The sequence below is a fragment of the Silene latifolia genome, chromosome 9 (genome assembly GCF_048544455.1).
Source record: "Silene latifolia isolate original U9 population chromosome 9, ASM4854445v1, whole genome shotgun sequence".
Lineage (NCBI taxonomy): Eukaryota > Viridiplantae > Streptophyta > Magnoliopsida > Caryophyllales > Caryophyllaceae > Silene > Silene latifolia.
The window spans coordinates 8,330,202-8,354,723 of NC_133534.1; the positions used below are offsets into that span (position 1 = coordinate 8,330,202).

At 37.1% G+C, this 24,522-nt stretch overlaps 1 protein-coding gene across 2 annotated transcripts in view; it reads left to right on the plus strand.

Annotated features, from left to right (window-relative positions):
• Positions 1 to 1,158: 1,158 nt before the first annotated feature.
• LOC141598980 (uncharacterized) overlaps positions 1,159 to 24,522 on the plus strand; it is a 75,425-nt gene continuing 52,061 nt past the window's right edge. Inside the window, exons 1-11 of one of the 2 annotated variants that reach the window (XM_074418833.1) lie at positions 1,159 to 1,480; positions 1,634 to 1,764; positions 3,753 to 3,823; positions 3,943 to 3,992; positions 4,213 to 4,286; positions 4,368 to 4,430; positions 4,763 to 4,850; positions 6,645 to 6,707; positions 6,792 to 6,871; positions 6,970 to 7,041; positions 7,661 to 7,994. In XM_074418833.1, coding sequence (XP_074274934.1) covers positions 1,733 to 1,764; positions 3,753 to 3,823; positions 3,943 to 3,992; positions 4,213 to 4,286; positions 4,368 to 4,430; positions 4,763 to 4,850; positions 6,645 to 6,707; positions 6,792 to 6,871; positions 6,970 to 7,041; positions 7,661 to 7,742 — 675 coding nt within the window. In that variant the 5' untranslated portion in view covers positions 1,159 to 1,480; positions 1,634 to 1,732 and the 3' untranslated portion in view covers positions 7,743 to 7,994. Of the gene's footprint in view, positions 1,481 to 1,633; positions 1,765 to 3,752; positions 3,824 to 3,942; positions 3,993 to 4,212; positions 4,287 to 4,367; positions 4,431 to 4,762; positions 4,851 to 6,644; positions 6,708 to 6,791; positions 6,872 to 6,969; positions 7,042 to 7,660; positions 7,995 to 24,522 lie in introns of those variants that run through there. The other variant, XM_074418834.1, reaches the window with a different exon arrangement.

Below are 24,522 nucleotides of genomic sequence, written 5' to 3' on the forward strand. Positions count from 1 at the left end.
TCGTCCGGTCTCCGGAGCGGGATTCTTGATTCCGGTCCGGCCTCTGGTCCATCACTTTTAGAGATTCGGGTCCGGTCTCTGGTCCATCACTTCTAGAGATTCTGGTTTCAGTCCTGTCAAAATCGATGTGCAGCCCTACCTTCAAGCACCAAACTCCCCGGCAACCCTTCATGACTTGAAACAGAGGGCTGACGGTGACCGCAACTATACTGAATGACCCCATCTTCGGCTCTTTGCCTCATTAAGCGCCCATCAATGAAGGTGGTTGAGGTAGCGAGTCCAGGGGTCGCTGATGGTTGGCTGTTGTCCACTCATGCTGCACCACCATCCTACAAATCTCAAATCCTAAAACGTATAAAAAATTACTCTCTCTGTTACGGTCATTTGTTTGCCTTTTGTTTTGGTACAAAAACCAAAGAAAAAGAAGGGACTAATTATGAGTAGATGACAAATGGACCAAATTGAGCGAAGATGATCTAATTACCTATCAAAATCATCCTTAAAATAGAAAGGCAAACAAGACCGAGACACTCCAAAACATAATAGACAAATAAATGAGCGCGGCAAAGAGAATAGTACAAAGTTTGTTACAAAACATCAATTTTGTCCACAAATTGTAATCAACAAATTAAATTCATGTCGTTAGATCAAATTAACATCTTTTAATAGACTTAAGCAATTTTAGTTGTCGAATTTGAGAGAATTAAGTTTATTTTTTGTTTTTATATCAAGGGTATACAAATAAAAAATACTTTTTCGGTCTCGATCAATAGTTATCTATTACTTTTGGCACAGCAATTAAAGAGAGTAAAATGAGTGAATTTGGATCACACTCCACAAAATTTATAACTCCATATATGTACATGAAAGATGTCCACAAAAGATGACCAAATAAGAAAATAGATAACTATTCACTGAAACACCTAAAATGAAAATAAATAAATATTCACCGGAACAGGTAGACTGGAAGAGTAATAAAAATGCACTAATATAAATAAAAATCGTACAAAACAAATAAACTTGTTTTTTTTTTTGACAAATAACAAATAAACTTGTTGAATATCCCAAAAAAAAAAATTGTCAATTGTCCAACACCTACCGTACAATATCTGACCGTAGGATCATCAATCATAATATTGATCAACACGTTGAAAACATAAAATCACACCAACCTATACGGCTATACACCGCGAAACACTACATCCTTCTCCACCTCTCTCATCCACATGTCCTCCTCGCTTCCTCTCTCCTCTTCAACCTAATCCAAAATCAATTTGAACAACAATCCCCCTAATTCGCCCCTTTCATTTAAATATCCGAATATTCCCCTAATTTCTCTTCCTTAAAAATTAGGGTTCTTCGCTTTTCTTCAACAAACAAACAAACATTTCAAACTAACTTTACTCTACGCGTTAAATTCTAGAGAGAGAAACTAATCTTCGCTCCAGTATTTCTCCACCAAATCGTATGTTCTTAGAAGGTAATTATACTTATCGCCGAGATCTATGCTTCTTTTGCATTAATTAATGATTAATTACTAGTTTAATACTGTTTTATTGTTGTAGTTATTACTTTTTTTGTATTAATTAGTGTAATTAGTAATTAATTATTGTTTGATGTGAAATATTGTTAGGAGTCAACATAGACTTCTACAGAGCTCGTGAACCTCCGTCGCCATCGCTACCGACACCGAAACCGACGAGTATTGCTGTGTTTGAATTTGTTGTTTATCATGAAGTTTCTCGAATACACCAGTCTGGACCGGTATTTTTCTATTTTCTTTTGTTTTTTTGACTGTTTATTTTTAGAAATTTTATTTTACTAGAAGTAGAAATTTGTCTCGTATACGAAAAATATGTGTGTGAATTAGATGAGTTCGTTTTGGTGAAGGAGATTTACTGTCATGTCGTTGTTTATGATTAAACTTGTGCTGTGCTCGTATTTGTCGCGTTTGATTATGTTAGTTGGAATGTAGGAGGCAACAGCACTGTGAATTAGTTCGGTTATGTTGAATTAGAGTTCGTTTTGATGAATACTGCACTAGGAGATTTACTGTCATGCTGTTATGATTAAATTAATGTTGTGCTATTGTTTTTGTCTGTTCGATTACGTTAGTTGGACCTAATATAGGAGGCTAGGAGCACTAGCTAATGAAGGCTTAAACACGGCAACAACTCTGTGAATGAAGGCTTTATACACGGCAACAACTCTGTGAATTAGATCAATGCATTGAATTAGAGCTCTTTTTTATGAATATAATGAGGAAAGAGATTTACTGACTTGTCGTTGTTAATGCTTAAATTCATGCTGTGACCGTATTCGTCTCGTTCGTGCTTGCTTATGTTAGTAGATTTTCATATAGGAGCACAATTGTTTTTATTAGGTTGCTAGACGAAGTTTGTAGGCGACAACTCTGTGAACTAGATTGATTAAGTTGAATTAGAACTCGATTTTGTGAATATAATGCACAAGTAGATTCACTGGCATGCTGTTTATGCTTAAATTCATGTTGTGCTCGTATTTGTCTGCTTAGTCGGAGGTTATATAGGAGCACAATTGGTTTTCTTAACTTGCTAGATGAAGGTTTGTACTGGGCAACAACTTTGTGAATTAGATCTGTTACGTTGAATTAGGGTGTGTTTGGATAGGAGAAATGGAGGGAAAGGGAGGGGAGGAGAAGGAGGGAAGGGAAAGGGAGAGAAGGGAAGGGGGAATGGGGTGTGGGTGTTTGGATACAATTTCCCTCCAAATCTTGCCTATTGTGGAGAGATTTTGATTAGGCTTGGAGGAATGAAATTGGATCCCTCCAAATCTCTCCCCTTCCATTTCCCTCCACTCTCATTTGCTATCCAAATAAGGGATTTAGAATCACCTACTCTCCCTCCCTTTCTTTTCCCTTCAAATCCTTCAATCCAAACACACCCGTAGGGTGTGTTTGGATAACAAAAGTGGAGGGAAAGGAGGGGAGGGGGAAGGAGGGAAGAGAAAGGGAGGGAAGGGGAGGGGAGGGGAAATGGGGTGTGGGTGTTTGGATACAATTTCTCTCCAAATCTTGCCTATTGTGAAGAGATTTTGATTTGCTTTGAAGGAGGGAAAATGGATCCCTCCAAATCTTTCCCTCTTCATTTCCCTCCACCCTTATTTGCTATCCAAACAAGGGATTTTAAATCCTCTACTCTCCCTCCCTTTCTTTTCCCTCCAAATCCCTCAATCCAAACACGCCCTTAGAGCTCGTTTTGATGAATATAATGCTGTAGGAGATTTTGCTGACATGTCGTTGATTATGCTTAAATTCATGCTGTGCATGTGCATTGTATATGACTCGTTCGAGTTTACATGTTAGTTGAAGTTGATATAGGAACCCATTTGTTTTCTTGAGTTTCTAGATGGAGGATTTAGGTAGTTGTGAACCTTTTGGAGCATGGAGATTTGATGAACTTGTAGTGTTTTGCTCCGCTATTCTGACATATTAATTAGCCTTTTTATATATCCTATGTTACACGGACTGGATGCAAGTGCCGGGTACTCAGACATGACTATTTTGTCTCACGTTCTTTTGGAGTAAATTGAAGTGTTGAAGTGTTGTGTTTGACATGTGACAAAATTCAGTGTTGAGTATGAGAGTAACATAGGGTATATGAAGGGCATTAGTTTACTGCCGTTTTACTGGATCATATAGACCAAATATCTTGGTCTTGTAATTTTAATAGAGTTGATACTTTTTATTTGATAAGTATTTTTTGGCCTTGTAGCATAAACGATTTCTTGAGTCATCTGAACCTCGGCGAGCGTACTATGAAAGGATGCTTGGAGGCTTATTCATGTAAGCAGTGGCTCTTTGTTATACTGCTAGAATTAATTGTTGCCTAACGTTTATCACTTAGTTTTTTTAATGCCTTGCCTCCATTTTTGTTAATCTATATGCTCATTCTCGCACTGTAGGCAAGCACACAGGGACAGACAAGAGGCTTTCAGTAAGCTTAGAAAATGAGGTAAGATTTACGCAACTGATTGACTGAATTTCTATGTAATGCATTGGTTCGCTGTAGTTGGGAATTATGTGGAGCCTTTGTTTAGGAGTATATTTGACCAAACTATCCCGAGTTGGTTTCATAGTTGCTGTTTTGTAGCGTCTTTACTCTTTATTGATGCTTCTGCTGAAGTATTTCTGGGGATTCTTAAGAAATTTTCATTGGTTTTTTGTGTTCCTAGCTCCTTGATTGTCTTGGAAGATCATCTGACCCAGATTCTCCTGCACTGGCTGAACATTTGTGTAGCAGATCTAGGTATTGGTTGATGTCTCAAATAGTCTATAAAAATTAAAGAACCGTTATAAATCCCCACTTACCCATTTCTTGAATTTTCAGCCGGAAAACCCTGATTTACCTGATCCTTACTTTGTACCAAATGTACCCAGATTATGACTTCAGGTAACTTTTTCTTATGGTGCTTGCATGATAAAACATATGAGCTAGAGGATTATGGGTAATGTCATTGTCAGCTTTATGGGCGTCATGGCAACCCGCATATAATACTCTAGATTTTGCATTGGGAGTGATGTCAAGAGGTTTGACAGACAGTTCTGACGACTGCCGCTCTTAGAGGAGCTGAGAGTTCAAATCTCTCCATTTCCCAGCATTAAATTTTGTCACAAGTGGTTGAATCATTCTATTACCTTTCTTATCTAACACATGTGTCCATCCTCTTAGTTGAATCTTCTTTTGTATGTTGTGATATTGCCATTTCCCTTTCTGCATAACAGTGCAGTGAACGCTCATCAGTTCTTCATAAGTGAAACTCGAGACAGCTTTGAGCAGATTTTTGATTCTTACATGAGTGAAGCATCAAAGGTACCTAACTACCTATTGTTCCTTCGGTTATATACTCTTTCTATGTGCTATACTTTAACCTGATTTCACATTTTATTTTGTTGTGTAAGAGACATTTTCTGTTTTGTTTGACACAACTCTTCACTGGATATTTAAATATGTACTTAAGTCACATGGAGTGACAAAGCAACTTTCTCATGCAAAGTACCTGTCAAGCGAATACTTTTGCTGTGTTACTTGTGACATTTTTCTTTGTGCTTTGTACTTAAGTTTTGGATTACATGAAAAGATTTTGCAACATTTTCTATGTATGACTTTTGTTCTTACTTAAACTACAAATGTGTGATGTCACGTTTAATCTATTTGCAGTACAGTTTATCGTGTGATGTATCAAAGCACTGCTTAAAAATTCAAATGGGATATGTATTTTACAAACTACTATGAACCATATAGGTCAAAGGCACAAGTATACAACCATTTCCTAGAGTATTTTAAGGCGTTTCTTGAGAGTAGTTTAAATTTTGTGTTCACTGCTTCAAGGACTGGTCTTCCGTCTTCGTAATCTATAGGAGTACTAGAGAAGGTGTTAAACTTGTCCCATATAATTGTGAAAGAACAAAATGGTTTATGTATTTTACCGACTACTATGTACCATATAGGTCTGGGAAACAACCATTTCCAAGGGTATTTTAAGGTGGTTTTTTAAGAAAAATCTGAATCTTGTGCCACCTATCTAAGAATTGGATAAAAGAACTTCTGCTCACTGCTTCAAGGGCTTGTCTTTATATTAGAGAAGGTGTTAAACTTGTCCCATTTTATATGAGGTAAGATGTTGCATTTGGGAAACAAAGACGCTGCAAGAAGTATGTTAGGAGTCAGTTGTAGGTTGCAGAAAATAAGGTGAGCGAGAGAACTCCTACGCAAGTCCCAAATAAGTTTTTGAGACTGAATTTGGTAGTAGGAGTAACCGTTTTTAAAATCGTATATTTTGTTGTCTCTGTCCTCTCTCTACACTCTAATATGCAAAATATTGGTTTGTATGGATGGTGCTCACCACTGTCCTTATATTTGGTCCCTTAATTTTATTCTATCAGTTGGACCCTCCTATATTTTTACCTTTTCCCCTTTACATCCAAACTTTTTGATCCTTGCATATATAACAATTGTTATTGTCCCGTTAAAGTTTAGGACCTTTAGGTACCTGGGAGAAGTGTCAGTTGTCAACATTCCGTCATTTTATGTGCTCTTACAAATGGAAAAGAATAATTCCAACATTTTGTTGTTTTCATGTTAACCTACTCTTGTTTGGTTATCTTTTACAAATGGCTTATTTTTAAAGCGAGTTAAAGGCATAGAAATCAAACTTGTTTTAATAGTTACTGGTAAAGAATATAATAATTGACGCCTAATCTGTACAATACTGAGGGACAATTAGAAATATTTAGGGGAGAAGTGGGTTTCCGAAAATTATGTTAAGTGTACAATATGTCACTTTTATCATTGTAATATTCTCTTTATTTGCATATTTATACTTTTAAGATTATATGTTCCTATAATAGGAGGAAATGTATGTAGGTTCCTATTGCCATTCTATTCGGATATTACCAAGGACTTCTCCAATTATTAAATATTTTAATACTCCTTATGTCTTTTTAAGGCTACGCCTATTCTCTGTTTACTCTCAGTTATATGTAAGTTGAAATGGACAATCCAAAACTAACAATTGAAATAGGATACCTGGACGTGCTAGAATCTTAATTAAGATTGAGTTAGTGGCTGATTTTGTGATATTGATTTTGACCCGTTCTGTTTCAGTTATGGGTAGAATCCTATGGCGGTAGTTCCCTTCTCGAAGACCTGTACAAAGCTCTTGATGAGGTAAGCATGTTGTAATATGTTAACTATGTGCAGTTTTAATTTTAAGAGACAAGTTATCTTATGTCTGTTTAAGTGTTAATGCAGGTGGTGAAGCTTTCAGAATGTGAAATTTATAGCTACAATCCCGACTGTGATGCTGACCCGTTTCTACAAAGAGGAGCGATGTAAGACTGCAGATATAATATTATTCCTTACACCATCACCGTGTTTCTGCTTCTGCAAATGTTTATTTTTGGTTCTATTTTTTCCATTCTCTTCACAGATGGTCATTCAATTTCTTCTTCTACAACCGAAAGCTGAAGCGTGTTGTGAGCTTGTGCTTCTCCTGCATAAGGTAGGTGCTCTATGAAAGTGGAGTTTTGAAATACCACAAAACTTATTACTGATGTTTGTTTCTGCGTAATATTTAATTTCGATTTGAGAATTGATCTCAAATTTGGTCACCTTCACCTGAAGTCTGTTGATTCACGATAAATTTGGTCAATATCGGCCCGATAGGCAGTCGGACTGATATTTGTTGCTTCCCTTAGTCGGTCAACTGAAATTCGGCCAACCTTTGTTGTCATATTCTCACAGATTCTCTACTGATTTGGAATTCTGAAATTTTCAGTGGGCTTTCCTATTGGTTAGTTTAACTGCCCATGCTATTTCAACCTGTTAAATGAGTGGTACTAGAAAAAGTGTCCTGTCGCCGGTACTGGTGCTTATTTGACTTAAGAGAGTCGAACAATGACGAATTTATCTGAAATGTTCTGTATATTCTTAGTAATGGCTGTTTGACCCAATAATTTCATCTAAACAATAAATTTTCGAGGAAGGTAGTAATACATTTTTTTTTCCCTTTTGCCAATTTGGTAAGGTCCAAAGGCTAGTTTTTACACTCGTATACTCCGTAGATGTTTAGGGTTTTGTCCTATGTATTGTGCTAAGATCGGTGGCATTGCTTCTTTCAGTAATTTGGCGGTGGATGAATATCTGGCCGATGAGTTGGGTTTCGAGGAAGATGGAGAAATATTTGACAACATGGATATCTGAGTGCTCATTTTAACGTAGCTGTTTATAATTGACTGCTTGTAACTATGTGATAGTAGGCAGGATGTATTATATAATGTAGTACTCCGTATTTGATTCCCTCGTGAGTAGTAAGACCCCTTTAGTAGGGTAGTGTCATGTTATAAAGACCAAACTTGCATCCCAACTCGGGATGCTGTGGTCGAAAAATGCGTCAAATAATGTCGTATTTCCTAAACCTTCTATATTTGGTGTTGATTACATTTGTTGTTGGCTCATCACTTTGGTGTTTTTTTTTTTTTTTTTCAATAATGATGGGACTGCAGTCGCTACTTTAGGTGTGTCCTTGGGAAGTTCCGATATCCAGGCAACCACTCTTATACAAGAGTGGCAGACTATATTACTGAATAAGACATTATTTCTAGCTAAAGTGCTTCGGCAAACATTATTTCCAGGCAACAGGCATTTTCATTTGCGATTGTGAACCTTAATGTTAGCTGCAGAACACATATTAGGAAGTCGATTTATGCTGGGTTTAAGTTTCAAAGCTATTAATTTAGCAATTCGTTCCAGGTTCGCTCCTTGAATAAAATTGTGCCGGGCTGTTCATTTAGCTATTCAGTTAACCAAATTGATCAGCATTTGATTTTGAGGTTAAACTTCAAAAAGTAAACGGACACCTGTACGTCAACCCCAACTCTTCCTACCCCTAACCTTTTCTATGGTTTAATTTTAACTTTGGACTCGATTGGATGGTTTTAATTTATTTTAAAATGAAAAGGTTAATGAGTGAAATTGGGATTATTATAATATAATAATCTTTGTAGAAAATGGATTGAAGAAAAAATGGAGATGATGCTCTTCTCTCCCTGCCAGTCTGCCACCCCTCCCCTATCCCCTCCTCCACCAGCCTCACACCCATAAATTTGAGTAATTTTATTTAACCCAATTATGTTAGCATAATTTGACTTAATTGCATTTACTTCCACTTCCGTTTTGCAAGAAGATATTATAAAAATCGATAATTATCAACTAATAGTCTCTCAATTCCAATCGTTTTATAACTTTTTTTATTTATTCTTTGTGGTTTTCAATAACGGGTTTTCTAACCTAATGGACACCATTACAAAATTAATTATGGTAAATATTACACAATTCATTTTTTAAATATGAAAAATATCTTAACCAGGTGTATAAAATGAAGTTTGATGTCTGTTACTCCGTTAGTGCGAGGTCAAAGAAAATGAAGTAAGTCGAGGTCTGTTAGTGCGTGGTCAAAGACAGAAAATGAAGCTTGATGTCTAAAAGCGGAGCAAAATCAGTTTATGCCGAAGGGCGAAATTTTATCCAACGGCGTTTTCGCACGTTTCTCAATTTTCTGACGATTTTATTTTACCGGGTGATATTTCACCCTCCGAAGCAAAATCGTCTTTTGGTTTGTAAACCCTCATTTTGGGGCTTATGCTTCATATCTAGAAAAAACATCTTGTTTTATGCTTCATTTTAAGGAAATTTAGAGTTTTAGAGTGAAATAAAGGTACTTAGGTTTAATTTGTAAGGAGAGTTAATTTCTTGGGTTTTAGAGTGAAACAACTTTGATCCCAATCATGGTCCTTGCTGATCGAATCGAATTGGTAGCTGAAGCAATATAAAAAGTAACTAACCAATTTTCATGTGAGAATTGTGATAATTACTGTCACGGGACGTGCTTCCCATTTTAAGGCTATTTTCAAGAGGGCTGATGAGAGTAATGAAGAATAGACGTAGAATTTGTTGATCTTCTATTTGATAATTGTATTTTACAATGACATATAATATACTAACAACCTTCCTAACAACTAATTGGAACGGTTGTAAACTCTGATTTTCCTGTTTGCAGGGTATTGCATGTGCCCGGGGGAATTCAACCCCTCGTCAAAAAAAAAAAAAAAAAAAAAAAAAATTGTTTAAAAAAAAAAAAAAATAATAACAGACCGCCTCAATGCCAATTAACTTCATGATGTGGACTAGATTGCATATTTGTGGTATATGATCATTTAGTACCTAAAACTAGTCCGATAACACAAAGCCCAACTAAATTAGTTAATATATTTGTACAAAAGTATTTTATTTGATAACTTAATATGGATTATAATATTTTGATAATTTACGCATTTAAATATGTCACTATTCATCATAAGATGTCAGGTTATCAAAAATATAAACTTAAAATGTAAATACAGTTGAATATTAATGGTGGACTATTTTAATTTGTACTAGGTATGTCATATGCTGTAAGAAAAAAAATCACTAAAATTATACTCAATCCTATTAATTAAGCCTATAGTTCTCCTTTCTCTAATATATGTGAGGAGTATTATAATGAAAGAGGAAGTATAGGCTGAATAAGAGGGAGTAAATAGGAAAAATTATTCAAGAATAATCTCACCCTTTACCTTTTTAACCTGTCTTGCTCACACTATTTGCCTATTTGGTAATTCTTGAATTTATTCATGTGCTTATGTTAATATCATAGAGTAACTTTGGCACGTTAGTCTATTTTTTCATGTAGGGTTACATTTATCACTTTTTGAGTTTGTTTTTATTCATTTTAGAGAATGAATGTGTGAAAGTTATGGATGATGTGGAACGCGCGTGGAGTTTTAAGTAGGCAATGAGATGTGAAAAAACACTTGCATGAGTAATATTATTTTTAACACCATATATCTGAAATATATATAAGAATTGATTAAAAAAATATGGGTATGTAGAGAAAACACTAAATTATCAACGTATTTCAACCACCTCATCTGTACAAATTTGTTGAAAGTTGCAAAAAACAATTGAATCATACGTAAATGTATTTCACATATATTGGAAAAATGTATCTCAGATACATATGAAACGTACCTATTCTCGAGATGTTCTAACTTCTTATGTGTGTGGGATTGAGTGGTCACATAAGATCCTAAATATATAAAATGGATTCATTGATATATACTCCGTATATATAATATAGTCCGAATCTATTTTGGTCTCACGCGGGATTTACTTAAATTATTTTTCATCTAAGTTAAAATAAATTTGGAAATAAGGGTGATAATTTTGAGATGATATCAAATGGAAAGAAATGAAAATTGATCAAACTTTTACACGCCCTACCAATATTAACATTTAATAATTTTGACCTATTAATTGTCAATAATACTTATGTTCTATTGTAGTATTGTTTGTTTCTCCTAACACTATAGTCTATTTTTTTTTTTTTTTTTTGGTGCTAATGAGGGGATAAACCCCTTTAACTAATTATTCGCTATTACACGGGGAATAGCCACCCCAAATATGTCCTCCCGTAGGATAGGACGCAGCTCAACTAGAGGATCATCTAAATAGACAGGCGTGGTACTAGCGTTCACGCCCTTATTTGCTAACAAATCGGCAGCTCGATTTGCCTCTCGATACGTATGCTCCACTTTGACCATCCATGAGCTATCCCGGATCATTTCTTGACACTTTTGGACTATGAATTTCAAATTATTGCTCAGCAACTGATTCCCTTTGACGATGTCGACACACGGAGAATTGTCCATGTGTACGAGAAGTCTTCTTAACCCCATATCTTTCGCCCATTTCAGACCGGTTTGAAGTGCTAAGAGCTCGGCCTTCATTGATGAGCATGACCCGCAAGAGAAGTAGTAAGCGTGTAGAAAATTACCCGTCTCATCTCTGAATATTCCACCTCCTCCAGCTGGACCCGGATTTCCCTTCGAAGCTCCATCCGTATTAAGCATGACCCAAGTATAGGGCGGAGGCACCCAACGGATAAAAACTTCAATGTTGGCTGGTCTTGGTTGAGGAATGAATAAGTCATACCGATCAAAAGCTTTTTTATTCATTTCAAATTGCTGGGTAAGGAATTGTCGAGGTTCAGTTGGGTTCTCATTCTCGCGACCAAAAACCACATTATTACGCCATCTCCAAATCCACCAACAAGTAACCGCAAACATCATAGGCCAATTCACTTCATTAGTAGAGACGTCATTACTCGCACATCTTGTCAACCATTCACTAAAGGGGGAGTTAAAAAAGTATATATTGGAGGAATCAATACCTATGAGATTCCAAATTTGTTTTGAAACGGGACAAGAGCGAAGAAGGTGCTCCGTTGTTTCTTCGTCTCCTTCACAGCGTGGACAACGGGGGTCGTTCCCCATATTCCGAATTACCCTGTTAACATTAACCATAACCCTTCCATGGGCCGCCAACCAGATAAACATACGCACTCTTTGCTGGACTGGTAAACGCCAAATCGTCCTCCACATGATGGACTCAGGCTCGCTGGAAGTATCATGTCCTCGGAGAAATCCCAACGCGGACTTTAGAGAAAATTTTCCCGAAGACGTTCCGTTCCAGTATAGCGAATCTTCCATTTCAGGGTCCTCTGTTAGTGAAATTGAAGCAATTTTTTGAAGAATTTCTTGTGGTAAGAAATTAGCGAAACAATCCCAGTTCCAACCCGAGCTTTCGCTCCACATTTCACTCACTGTATTTCCAAGGATTGCTTCCGGAATTGGAGCTAAGGCATGATCACTCGGGCAAATTCCGTCGACCCAAGCATGGTCCCAGAATAGGGTCCTTCGCCCGTTTCCCACAACCGTAGCCGTACCCCTTACTATTGTTCTCGCTTGTGACGAAATTCCAGCCCATACATTAGACATGCTCCTCTTAGCTTGGAAAATGTCAATGTCGCATCTATTATTACAATACTTGGCTCGTAAAACTCTTGACCAAAGGCTAGTCGGTTCCGCTAACGCTCTCCATCCTAGCTTAGTTAGAAAGGCGGCGTTTGATTGCCTTGCTGAAGGTAGGCCGAGTCCCCCAAGTGATTTAGGCTTTTGTAAATTTTCCCATGAACTTAAATGAATTGGTTTTTTTAATTCATCACCTCCCCAAAGAAATCTTCTTGCTTTCCTGTCTATCGAATCACAAACAGTCCTGGGAATTTTTGCCGTTTGCATACTATAATTTGGAATAGTCGTGAGAGTTGATTGAACGAGAGTAGTCCTTCCCGCAAGCGACTGTCTTTTGGTTGACCACCCTGCTAGCCTTCTATTAATTTTCTCCTCAAGATGGCTGAAGGTTTGACGGGTAACCCGTCCGTTGATTGTCGGCATACCTAGGTAGGTCCCTAAATCATCCGTTTCTTCAAACCCAAGGGCTGCACACACCTCCTCTCTGTTTGTTTGCTCCGTGTTGTTAGAAAAGAAAACTCGGGATTTGGCATTACTAATCTTCTCTCCTGAGGCCATACAGAAATTATCGAGTACATGTTTCATGACCGCTGCCTGTTCTTCTGTAGCCTCGCCGAACAGTACCATATCGTCTGCAAAGAAAAGATTGGTAATTTGAGGACCATTTCTACAAATAATGATGGGCTTCCAGTTGTTGTTTCGGACCTCCTGATCAATGGCCTGCTGCAACTTTTCCAGACACATGACAAACAAATAAGAAGATAACGGATCCCCTTGACGCACTCCCCTACTCCTAGTTGGTGTGAATTGTTCCGTTGGCTCCCCGTTCCATAAAATTTGCATCCTTGCCGAGGTTACACATTCCATCACTACGTCAATAATTAACCTAGGAAAGCCCATGTCACTCAATGTGTCGTAGATGAAGCTCCATCTAAGTCGATCGTATGCTTTCTCGAGATCGATTTTGATTGCCATTATACCCTTCGACCCTTTCTTCTTTCTCATAGAATGAATGACTTCTTGAAAAACCACTATGTTGTCAGTTATTTGTCTACCAGGCACAAAACCACTCTGGGTCTCGGATATGAGCCGAGGTAGTACTTTTTTTATACGATTAGCAAGCGTCTTGCTTATGATTTTATAGGCTACATTGCACAGACTTATGGGGCGAAATTGTGTAATGTATTCAGGAGTGTCGACCTTAGGTATTAAAACAAGATAAGTATCGTTTAGGCCAGCCGGCATGCCCTTACCTTCAAGCGCTTTCAAAACCATCTCGCTAAGAGATTGCTCAATCAAGGGCCAATGTTTCTGGTAGAATAAAGCTTGAAACCCGTCTGGTCCTGGAGCCTTCAATGAGCCCATATTGCTAATTACCTTTTCAATTTCAGTTATACTATAAGGTCTAGTAAGCCATTCCCAATCTTCATTATTAAAGTCTTGGAAGATATCCCAAGGAATCGCATTATTGAACCCGAGATTATGCTCGTCCGTATAGAGAGTTTTGTAATACTCAACCACGATTTGTTTAACTCTACTTGGGTCATCTTGCCATTGCCCCGAATCATCCTTAAGCGTTGATATTTTATTTCTCCATCTCCGAACCAAGGTACTGACATGGAAATATGAAGTATTACGATCGCCATCTTTAATAAATTCGAGCCTTGATTTTTGGTACCAAAGGATCTCTTCTTGTGCTAGAACTTCATCCAATTCTCTTCTTAGTTTAGCCTCTAACTTAATGTAATTTGTTCTTCTTGCTATCGAGAGCTCTCTTTGGCACCCTCCAATTCGAGCTATAAGTGATTTTTTGCGTTTGTATATGTTTACAAAAATTTCAGAATTCCAGCTTTGTAATTTTTCTGATAATTCATCTAATCTGACCGGGAATTCACCGCTTGATGGCCAGTTTTGGTCAACAAATTCCTTGAATTTTTCATGCGTCAACCAGCATGCTTGAAAGCGAAACGGTCTATTTACTGCTTTAATTGGAGCAAATCCGTTTGGGGATATTAAGATAGGGCAGTGATCAGACTGGAACGCCGGTAAGTGCCGAACCATTGCATCCTCGAATAAGGTGCCCCAGTCACTGTTGCAGAGAGCCCTGTCTAATCTTGCGCTTTGCCTTGTTTCGGCCGAATTTCCCCTTGCCCAAGTATGAGCTGAGCCCGAGAAAGCTAGTTCGATAAGCTCACAATTTTCTACCCAATTGTTAAAAATGGCACATCGTCTTGCCATATTGTAATCTCCACCGTGCCTTTCACTTAAAGATCTCGTCTCGTTAAAGTCTCCTGCTAATAGCCAAGGTCTATTGTTCGCCCTGGCAAATTCTTCTAATTCTGACCATAGGACCCGTCTATTTGTTGGGTCTGGGCTAGCATACACAGCAGAGAAGAACCAAGGGAGCTCTCCCTGTCTTGCAACTTCGAGGGTGATGTACTGTTGATGGTGAGTAACCGGAGTGACAGACACGACCTCCAAATTCCAATAGACCCAAATTCCTCCACTGAAACCTATCGCACTCACTTTCGACTGTCCTTTGTAACCCAAAATATCTCCTAGTTTAGAAGCATGATCGTCTCCCATGTGAGTTTCGACGAGTTCTAGCACCGTCGGTTTATAGGTTCGAACTACTTCCTTAATCGCACTGATCTTGCGCTTATTTCCTGTTCCTTGTACATTCCATACCATAAAAGTGATATGGGGTAGGTTGGGACACAAATTTGGTATTCTTGTATTCATTAATTCCGGTAAATAAGGTAAAGATGATAGATAAGCTCTACTTACGAGTTTGAGTAAATTATCAACACTCCATGGTATCGATAATTCCATTGTTAGACTCGACGGACTGTCCTTCACTTGTTCGATTCTGACATCCATCAATGGGCATTCTGCCACCATTATTCCCAAGTACGGTGCCGCCATCTCCGGCCATGTCTAAATCTTCACCTTCTGTGTGGGGGGAATGACTTCTATCTGGGGGTTTTGTGGGAGGCATCTCGGTTGTGGAAGTGGTCGATCTAGGTATGAGAAGTATGGGTGCGGGTTCCTCTCTGATAAACAATTCGTTGTTTGACTGGGGTTGGTTTGGAGTAATTGATTGAGCGTAAGGGAAATTAGGAGATACGGTATTGTTATTAGATTTTGAGGGAATGGAGATATTAGTAATATCTTTTAGAATTGTATTTTGGGTAGGAGAATTAGAAGATAGAATAGGAATATTAGATATGATATTTTTATTTGGGGCAATATTGTTGGATTGATCTTTTGGATTTTTTTTGGTAAATTGTTGAGTAGATTTATTTGAAATATGGCTAGAAAGAAGTCTATTGGTTTGCTTATTCAAATTATTGATTCTTTGCCTAATAATGGGATTTTTTTCCATATTTCGAGGGATTGCGCTAGCCTGAAACACGCGATTGTTCGAGATTGTGGGCGGATTTTGTACCAGATTCGTATCCTCTTGATTATTCTCTAGAACTCCAAATCTTGACCCAGAGAAGTTAGACGGTTTGCCGGAGTTAAGATTTTCCTTTCCTGAACTGGTGGTTGCTTCCCCGAGCTAATAGGGGGTTTTCGTCTTGGTGGTTTCTTGACAACTATCCAATCTCCGAAATTGTCTTTCTCTTCTGGACGTAGTCCTGCTTCTAGAGAATTTTCATGTCGATGTGTAGGGTTGACTTCTCGCTGCCCTTCTTGTTCACTACCTTCCATGGTTGATGGAGATCCCTTGTCTTTCCCACACTCGTCCATAGTGTGCCCCAGTTTACCGCATTTGAAGCAGATCATCCGCAAACCTTCATATTGAATACCATATACTTTACCATAGAGACGGAATTTAGAGAGAAGAGGCTTTGAAATGTCCACCTCGATACTCAGCCTAGTGAATTGCCCTCTCTGCGCAGTTGCTGTATTATTATCAATACGAATAACTTCTCCAATCTTAGACCCTATCTTCTTCAGGAATGTTGCATTAAAATACTCTACTGGTAGATTAGGAATTCTCACCCACGCGGTTAACTTAGTGATAGTATCTTCCGATGGGACGAAGTTTGGTATCCATTTCCGAATGGTAAGGTAGTGATCGTCGATCATCCAAGGCCCTTGCGTCATAACAAAATCATAATCATGTTTAGACGAGAACCTGGCCACATAATAAGACCCCGTGAGATCAGTTAGGGTGAGCTTTCCTTTAATCGGCCATTTCGCCTGAAGTTTTCGCATTAACGAGAGATAGCCAATATTTTTATCAAACATTTTGATGATGATGGCATGTCGCCATGGTTTTCGAATGATAGCTTTTTCCATTTTAGTAAGACATATCTTGGGGCATAACTCGTCTTCATCCTGATCCCCGTCATCGATATCAGAGTCAGATTCAAGATCTATCTCGTCGAGAGATAAATCATTCATTGAATCCGAAGCATCATCAAAGCCTTGCACCATCGATTTGTACGACTGATGACCTGCATTTGAACCGTTGACATGAGTGAACTTTGGTTGGGGATTTTCAGTATGAATGTGATTGTTTGAGTTTAGGGCATTGAAAGAGTCAATATGCATGGTTTTCCTTTTAGCGTTTTTGTGAGTAAGAGGGCTTGATGGAGTAATAATTTCAGGGATAATGTGCTGGTGGACGGGAGGGTTTGGATTGATGACGGTGTTGTGTATTGTGGTCTCCGGCGGGAGACCAGTTGTGGGTTCAAGCATTCAAAAAATAAAAGGGAGGATTTTGTAATTTAAGGACTAAGGAGATTACTCTAACACTACAAAAAAACGTCTCGATGCGACGGATACACTGCGACGGAATAATAATCCGTAGCAAATTTAAACCTGCGACGGACACTGCGACGGACTTTCCGTTGCAGCCTATTTTCCCAGACCGCCAAATTTTCTGACATGGCGGGAAGGTCCTGGACGGAAATTCCGTCGCGAGAATAAAATAATAATAAAGTCTGCGACGGAAATTCCGTCGCTATATTAAAATAATATTTTTTGTGCGACGGAATTTCCGTCGCAGAAATTTTAAAGTGTCCAGCTGTACACCTCTTAACACGCTGGAAAAATAATATTATTTTAAGTCTGCGACGGAAATTCCGTCGCAGGATTTATTATTATTTTATTTTTGCGACAGAAAATCCGTCGCATGCTTTCTTTATACGGGCAGCAGCGTCTCCTCCCCCTTCATTATCACTCTTCAATTATTTTCCCCCAAATCACCCAAAACTCCGTCTCCCTCAATCTCACCACCACCACTCCCACCACCACCACTCCCACCACCACCCTACTCCCCAAATCACTCCTCCTATTTCTCCTTTCCCTTTTCCCCTTTATTCTCCTTTCCCCTTTTCCTTTTTTCCTTTCCCCTTTCCCTTTTTTTTTCTGCCGCCTTGCTCTCTCGCCGCCGCCGTTTGGTCCCGCCACCGCCGCTCTTCTCCCTTGTCTCCATCTCTTAATTAATTTAAGGTTTGTTTAATTTATTTTACTATTTTGATTAATTAGGGTTTATGGTTATTGTTTAAATTAATTATGATTAGTTTGGGATGCTTAGTATTATTAGGTTATTTAGTTTAGTTGAAAGCCAATTTAGGATGTTTAGTATTATTAGGATTGTTTAGTTTAGTTGAAATCCAATTTAGGATGTTTAGTATTATTAGGATAGTGAAATTTAGTTAAAAGCCAATTTAGGATGTTTAAATCAATTTTATAATACTTAGTTTAATTAAGTTTATGATTGATAAAATAAATTAGTTTAATTAATATCTAATTTAGAATGTTTAGGATTATTAGGGTAGTTTAATTTAGTTAAAAGTCAATTTAGGATGTTTAAATCAATTTTATAATGCTTAATTTAATTAAGTTTAGGATTATTAAAATGATTTAGTTTAATTAAAAGACAATTTATGATGTTTAAACCAATTTAAGGATGCTTACTCTACTTTTGCTTAGTTTTATAAGATTTATTAGTAATTATTAAGTTTGTTTTGATAAGTTGTGTACATTTGTGTCATGTATATTTTTTTTACAAATATTAATTCATCTTATGCTTGTGTTGTGATTGTTAATATATTTTTGACCTAGTACCCGTTCAGGGATTACACATTAGGTGTAATTCTTGAATAGTCCCCATTTTGGGATTGTCTTTGAATCTTTTATGCCATTTAGGTGGTAAATACTCAATTTTTTTTCTTGATTGTTATGAGACAAAATTTGGTTGACATTTCCTTTAATGTTCTCCGAATACATATGTAGAGTGAGAATTCATTCTAAATAATGTATTTGGAGAACTGTAAGGAAGTCTTTGCGAATTTTTGTCTCATTACAATCAAGAAAAAAATTGGGTATTTACTAATGGTATGAAAGATTCAAAGATGGGTTTAGGTTGGAGAGATAAGGACCCCAATCCGAAAGTATTTTTTTGCAGTTGTGGTGGTGGTGGTTGTTGTTGTTGTTGTTGTTGTTGTTGTTGTTGTTGTTGTTGTTGTTGTTGTTGTTGTTGTTGTATGAAAAATTCAAAGATAAGTTTATGAATGCTCTTACCATTTTTATTAATAATTTTTATTTACTAATATATATGTAGATTTGCAATGAAGAGATTAGAACGAAATGGATGTATCAAAGGTTGGATTCCAATAAAAAATTAAGGAAGGAATTCGTAATAGGGGTTAATAAATTCATTGATTATGTTAAGCAACAAGACGAATTCATTAGAAATAAAGAAATTAGGTGTCCATGTAGTAAGTGCAAAAATAAAACGTTTTTAGTTGAACAAGAAGTACGAAAACACCTTGGTCTAAAGGGTTTTTGTGACAACTATTATGATTGGGTGTGTCACGGAGAGAAATTCCCCGTTGAGGAAGAGGAAATGGCAATGCCCTCTGACAATCCTTATAGGGATATGGTAGAGGATGCGTTGCGCGATAGCATTGATCAAATTAGGGAAGAAGCTCTTAATGCCGAGGTGGTTGATGAATCTCCAAATCCCAATGTATTAGCCTTTTTCCAAATGTTAAAACGCGTCGAGCAACTTTGTCTACGAGGGATGTCGACTCTCATTGCTACGGTTGGTCGCAAGGCTTGTCGCTCCGAAATGTGAACACAACTTAGCCCATGAATGTGTAGATGGTTTCACGTCACTCATGGGAGACCTTCTTCCTCAAGATCATATTTTGATGCGTAACTTCTATGAAACCAAAAATGTTCTCAAAGCTCTTCAACTTCCTCATGAAAAGATAGATGCATGTTTTAATGGATGTATGCTTTTTTGGATGGACGACGCTCTTCTCGACAAGTGTAGAAAATGTGGTAGAGCTAGGTACAAAAGTGCAAAGAATGCAAATGGCAAAAGGGTCCTCGAAAATTTCTTAAATTATTTCCCAATAGGACCACGTTTGCAACGAATTTATGCCACAAAAAACCTCGCGGAACAAATGCGTTGGCATTATGAAAACCCCCGAGTTAGTGGGACAATGTCTCATCCAAGTGACAGTGAGGCGTGGAAACATTTTGATCATCTTCATCCTTCTTTTGCATCTGAGCCTCGGAATGTTAGACTTGGACTTTGCACCGATGGTTTCTCGGCTTTTGGGCCATTCGGGAACACATATTCATGTTGGCCGGTGATGCTTACACCTTACAATTTACCTCCCTGGCTATGCATGAAAAGACAATTTATGTTCTTAACATTAATTATTCCTGGACCAAAGAGTCCCAAACAAAACCTTGACGTCTATTTACAGCCTCTAATTCACGAGTTGAAGCAATTGTGGGACACGGGATTGTTTACATATGACGTGTCTAGGAAACAAAACTTCGACTTAAGAGCCGCACTCCTATGGACGATCAACGACTTTCCTGCTTATGGCATGTTATCTGGTTGGTCAACTGCTGGTGAGAATGCATGTCCATATTGTACGAAAAAAGAGACTAAATCGACTTGGCTTCAAAGATAGCGAGAAAATGGAGTTGGTTTGATTGTCATAGACAATATTTAGACATTGATCATACTTTTCGCAAGGATAAAGTCCACTTTCGAAAAGGAAGAATAGAGAACGATGTTCTTTGGGAACGAGGTTATCGGGCGAACAAGTGTGGGAATGTGTGAAAGATTTACCAAAAATCGTGGATGCATCGGACCATGAATTGAGAACGGTTAAAGCGAAACGAATTGGGTGGTGGAAACAAAGTATTTTTGGGAGCTTCCATATTGGAGCACACTACTAATTCGACATAACCTTGATGTCATGCATATTGAGAAATTTTTTTCGAACAACTAATTCACACGGTGATGGATAGAAAAGACAAGACAACCTTGAACCCAACCGCACAAAAAGACATCTTACAACTTTGTTCAAGGTCGCGAAAGGTGGATTCAATCGTTTTGAAAAAAGAGCAGAAGAAAGTGTTGTGTGATTGGATATGTAATTTAAAGTTTCCAGGACGGCTATGCTTGATTTGAGAAGATGTGTCGATATGAATGAGTTGAAGCTACATGGCTTGAAAAGCCATGACTGTCATGTGTTTATGGAGCGTTCTTGCCGGTTGCTTTAAGGCACCTTCTCCCTAAAAATGAGTGGAATGCCATAAGCGAGATTAGTCAATTTTTCGAGAGACTTGTGCACTTCATCAAGTACAAATTGAAAAAATAACAAGTCTCGAGAAAAATATTGTCGAGATAATCTGCAAATTGGAAAAAATACTTCCACCTTCATTTTTTAACTCAATGGAACATCTGCCAATTCATTTGCCATATGAAGTGAAAGTGGGTGGTCATGTGCAATATAGGTGGATGTATCCTTTTGAGAGGTAATATCAATATCTTTTACGAAGCCTTTTAAGGTTATTACTTAATTTCATTCATTCTTAACCAATTTTTTTGTAGGTTCTTGAATCATCTGAAAAAAAAAATTGGAAATAAAGCTCGTGTTCAAGGGTCATTATGCAACGCATATTTGCTTGAAGAAATAGCAAATTTTTTTCTTTTTACTTTGAAGATCATATAGACACAAAGGCAAAAGACCTTGACATAGGTCAGAAAAAGGCGAAGTATTCTACCTTGCCCGAGCTATTTCAAGATCATGAGGGCACTACTTCTGGAAAATGTCGTGAAAGATTTTTGGAAGATAACGAATATGAACGTGCACACCTCTATGTTTTATCTAATTGTGATTCTGATGAGTTGAAACGTATGGAAAGGTAGGTGAATTTTTTTTTAATTTTAAACGTTGTTTCAAGTAAAACATGCAAAAATTAATTCAAAACTTAATTCGGCATTTTTGAATAGGTTGTTTGAGGATTACATCAAAAGAGAATATCCTGAGGTTTCTATGGCCGAGGATATTTGGAACAAATTTGAAACAAAATTCCCTAACTGGCTTAGAGGTCAAGTAAGTAAATAATATATATTCTATAATGCTTATTTAAATTATATTATTATTTGGTAAATAATTGGTTCATTATCATTAATTCTAGGTAAATAATTTAAAAGATCCAGTTGTAGTTGCCTTAGCAAATGGACCTTCAAAAAAAGTAAGAACATGGAAGCGTTATTCCATCAATGGATACAAATTTCGAGCTTTCATAGATGGGAAAGATTTGGAAAAGTCTACAATTAACAATGGAGTGTGTGTGAGTTCGATCAAGGAGCGACTACTATGGAACCCTAAATGAAGTTGTTGAGTTGTCTTATCTTGTGAGAGAAAAATCCTTACAACGTTATTTTATTCAAATGTAATTGGATAGATAACTCAGAAAGAGGAATGCAAGTACATAAGGAATATAAACTTGTGGATGTTAATCGGAGCAAAAAATTTCCAAAATATGACCCATTTGTATTAGCATATCAAGTGGAACAAGTTTGCTATGCTCCTTATCCAAACATCAAAAGAGATAAAGATCAGTGGTCAACAATATTTAAAATAAAGGCAAGATCACAAGTGGATGCTCCTACTGATGAATCTATCTTTCAAGAAGATGTTAATAATGGTGATACAACATTGACAATAATTGAAATAGAGGATGAGAATGAAAATGTGGAGGAGGAACAAGAAGAAACGCAAGGAGATGAAATGCAAGTACAGAATGATGCTATGCAAGAGGAGGAAGATGAGGAAGAGTTAGGAGGGGAGGCTTTGAAGAAGTATTTAGAAGAAGATGATGAGGATTTTTTAGAATCGCTTTTTGAAAACAACGAAAACACTAATTTAAGTGATGATGATGATGATGATGATGTTGTCTAGGATTTATATTAGTTGTAGATGTTTTGTACCCTTTCTTTCAATCTTATTACTTTGTTGGTACTATTAGTTGTAGATACCGTATGGCTTAATTTAATGAAATCTAGTTTGTTTTCATTCAATCTTACTTTGCCAATTTCTTATTTGGTAGGTATTATTTGATTATTTGATTTCTTACTTTGCCAATTTCTTATTTTGTTGCTATTATTTGATTATTTGATTTCTTACTTTGCCAATTTCTTATTTTGTTGCTATTATTTGAAGCTTTGATTTCTTACTTTGCCAATTTCTTTTTTTGTTGCTATTATTTGATTATTTGATTTCTTACTTTGCCAATTTCTTACTTTGCTAATTTGTTATTTGGTTGCTATTATTTGATTTCTAACAATGTTGAAGAATTTAGTTGGTTTCTATGGCGTCGAGGAGACGAAGACATGGTAGTAATAGTAATGCAGGAAACCAAGGACAGGGAAACGAGAATGAAGAAATACCAGCAGTTGACAAAATTCCTCTCGATTCTCTTGAGCAAGAAGGCGTTTGGTAAGTATGTTATTTTTTCGTAATTAATTATTTTTATAACGATTTATATATATATAAATATTTATTATCTTCTCATTCTTTTTTTTCAGGTTCAGTGATGAAAAAGTTGTGAACTTGATATCGGATACTATTGGATGCAACTACAAAGAACATGCTCCTAATTGGAAATCGGCGTCATCTACTCTAAAGAAGGATTGGTGGAATTGGTTTGAGGTATTAGCAATTGTCATTTAATTTAATACTAGGTATTTTATTCATTTATTTTATATTTATTTACAATAAAGTTTATTTTCTAACTTTATTTTTTATTGAACAGTGGCGTGTTAGTTACGATCCCCGTGACAAGGCAAGGGTTAAGAAGGCTTGGGAAGATGCCATGAAGACCCGTTTACGGCAAATGATTTATCGAGCTTATCATAAAGAAGAGCATGAAAAGCCGGATTGGATTAGTGTTGACTTGCACCGTCAATTGAGGAATAGACCACTTGAAGATCCTAGTTTCACGGGAAGATCGGAGCAGAATTCGGCCAACCGTAGGTCGGGAAGTGACGAGAAAGGGAAGGCGTTGGCTACCCACGTAATGGGTCGAAAGAGCACTTTGCAATATATGGACTCAATGGTAATTTCTTCACTTCCTTTTTTTATTTATTACCTTTTTTTTCTTTAACTTTATTTAAAGTTAGTAATTATATTTAACAAGTATCAAAATTGTAGATTGATAAAGATGGGAAAGGAGATATTCCGCTTTGCTTTCATAGCTTGTTGGAGAAGACAAGGAAGCATAGCACAAAAGGATGGTTATCCAAAAAAACTGGTCAACTCTTCGTAAGTTACTATAATTATTTAATTTTTAACTCATTTTTTCAATCATGATTATTTAGTAGATGTTATCTAATCTTTCGTTTTTTTATTGATATAGGGTAAAATCATCTCAAAGAAAACTGAGCTTCAGAGTCAAGGGGTCGAGAACATCGATGAGAATGAGATTTATATTGAAGAACATGGAGGATTTGATAAGAAAGGTAGAGTACTTGGCGCGGGAAATGCAGCACCACAAATTTGGGAGCACCACCGCGCTCGATTTGGTAACCTCTTTTCTACTCCTCATACTCCGGGTTTTGTTGGTAGAGTCGCAAAAGAGAATGCCCGACTTAAGCAAGTCGAGGCCGAACAATCTCAAAGGCTTGCAGCAATAGAGGAGTTCTTGAGCCAACAAGGTTTTACCACTCAAACTTGTAACCCCGGAGGTCCATCTCAAACTAGAAATGACTTTGATGATGATGGTGGCGACAATGCTAG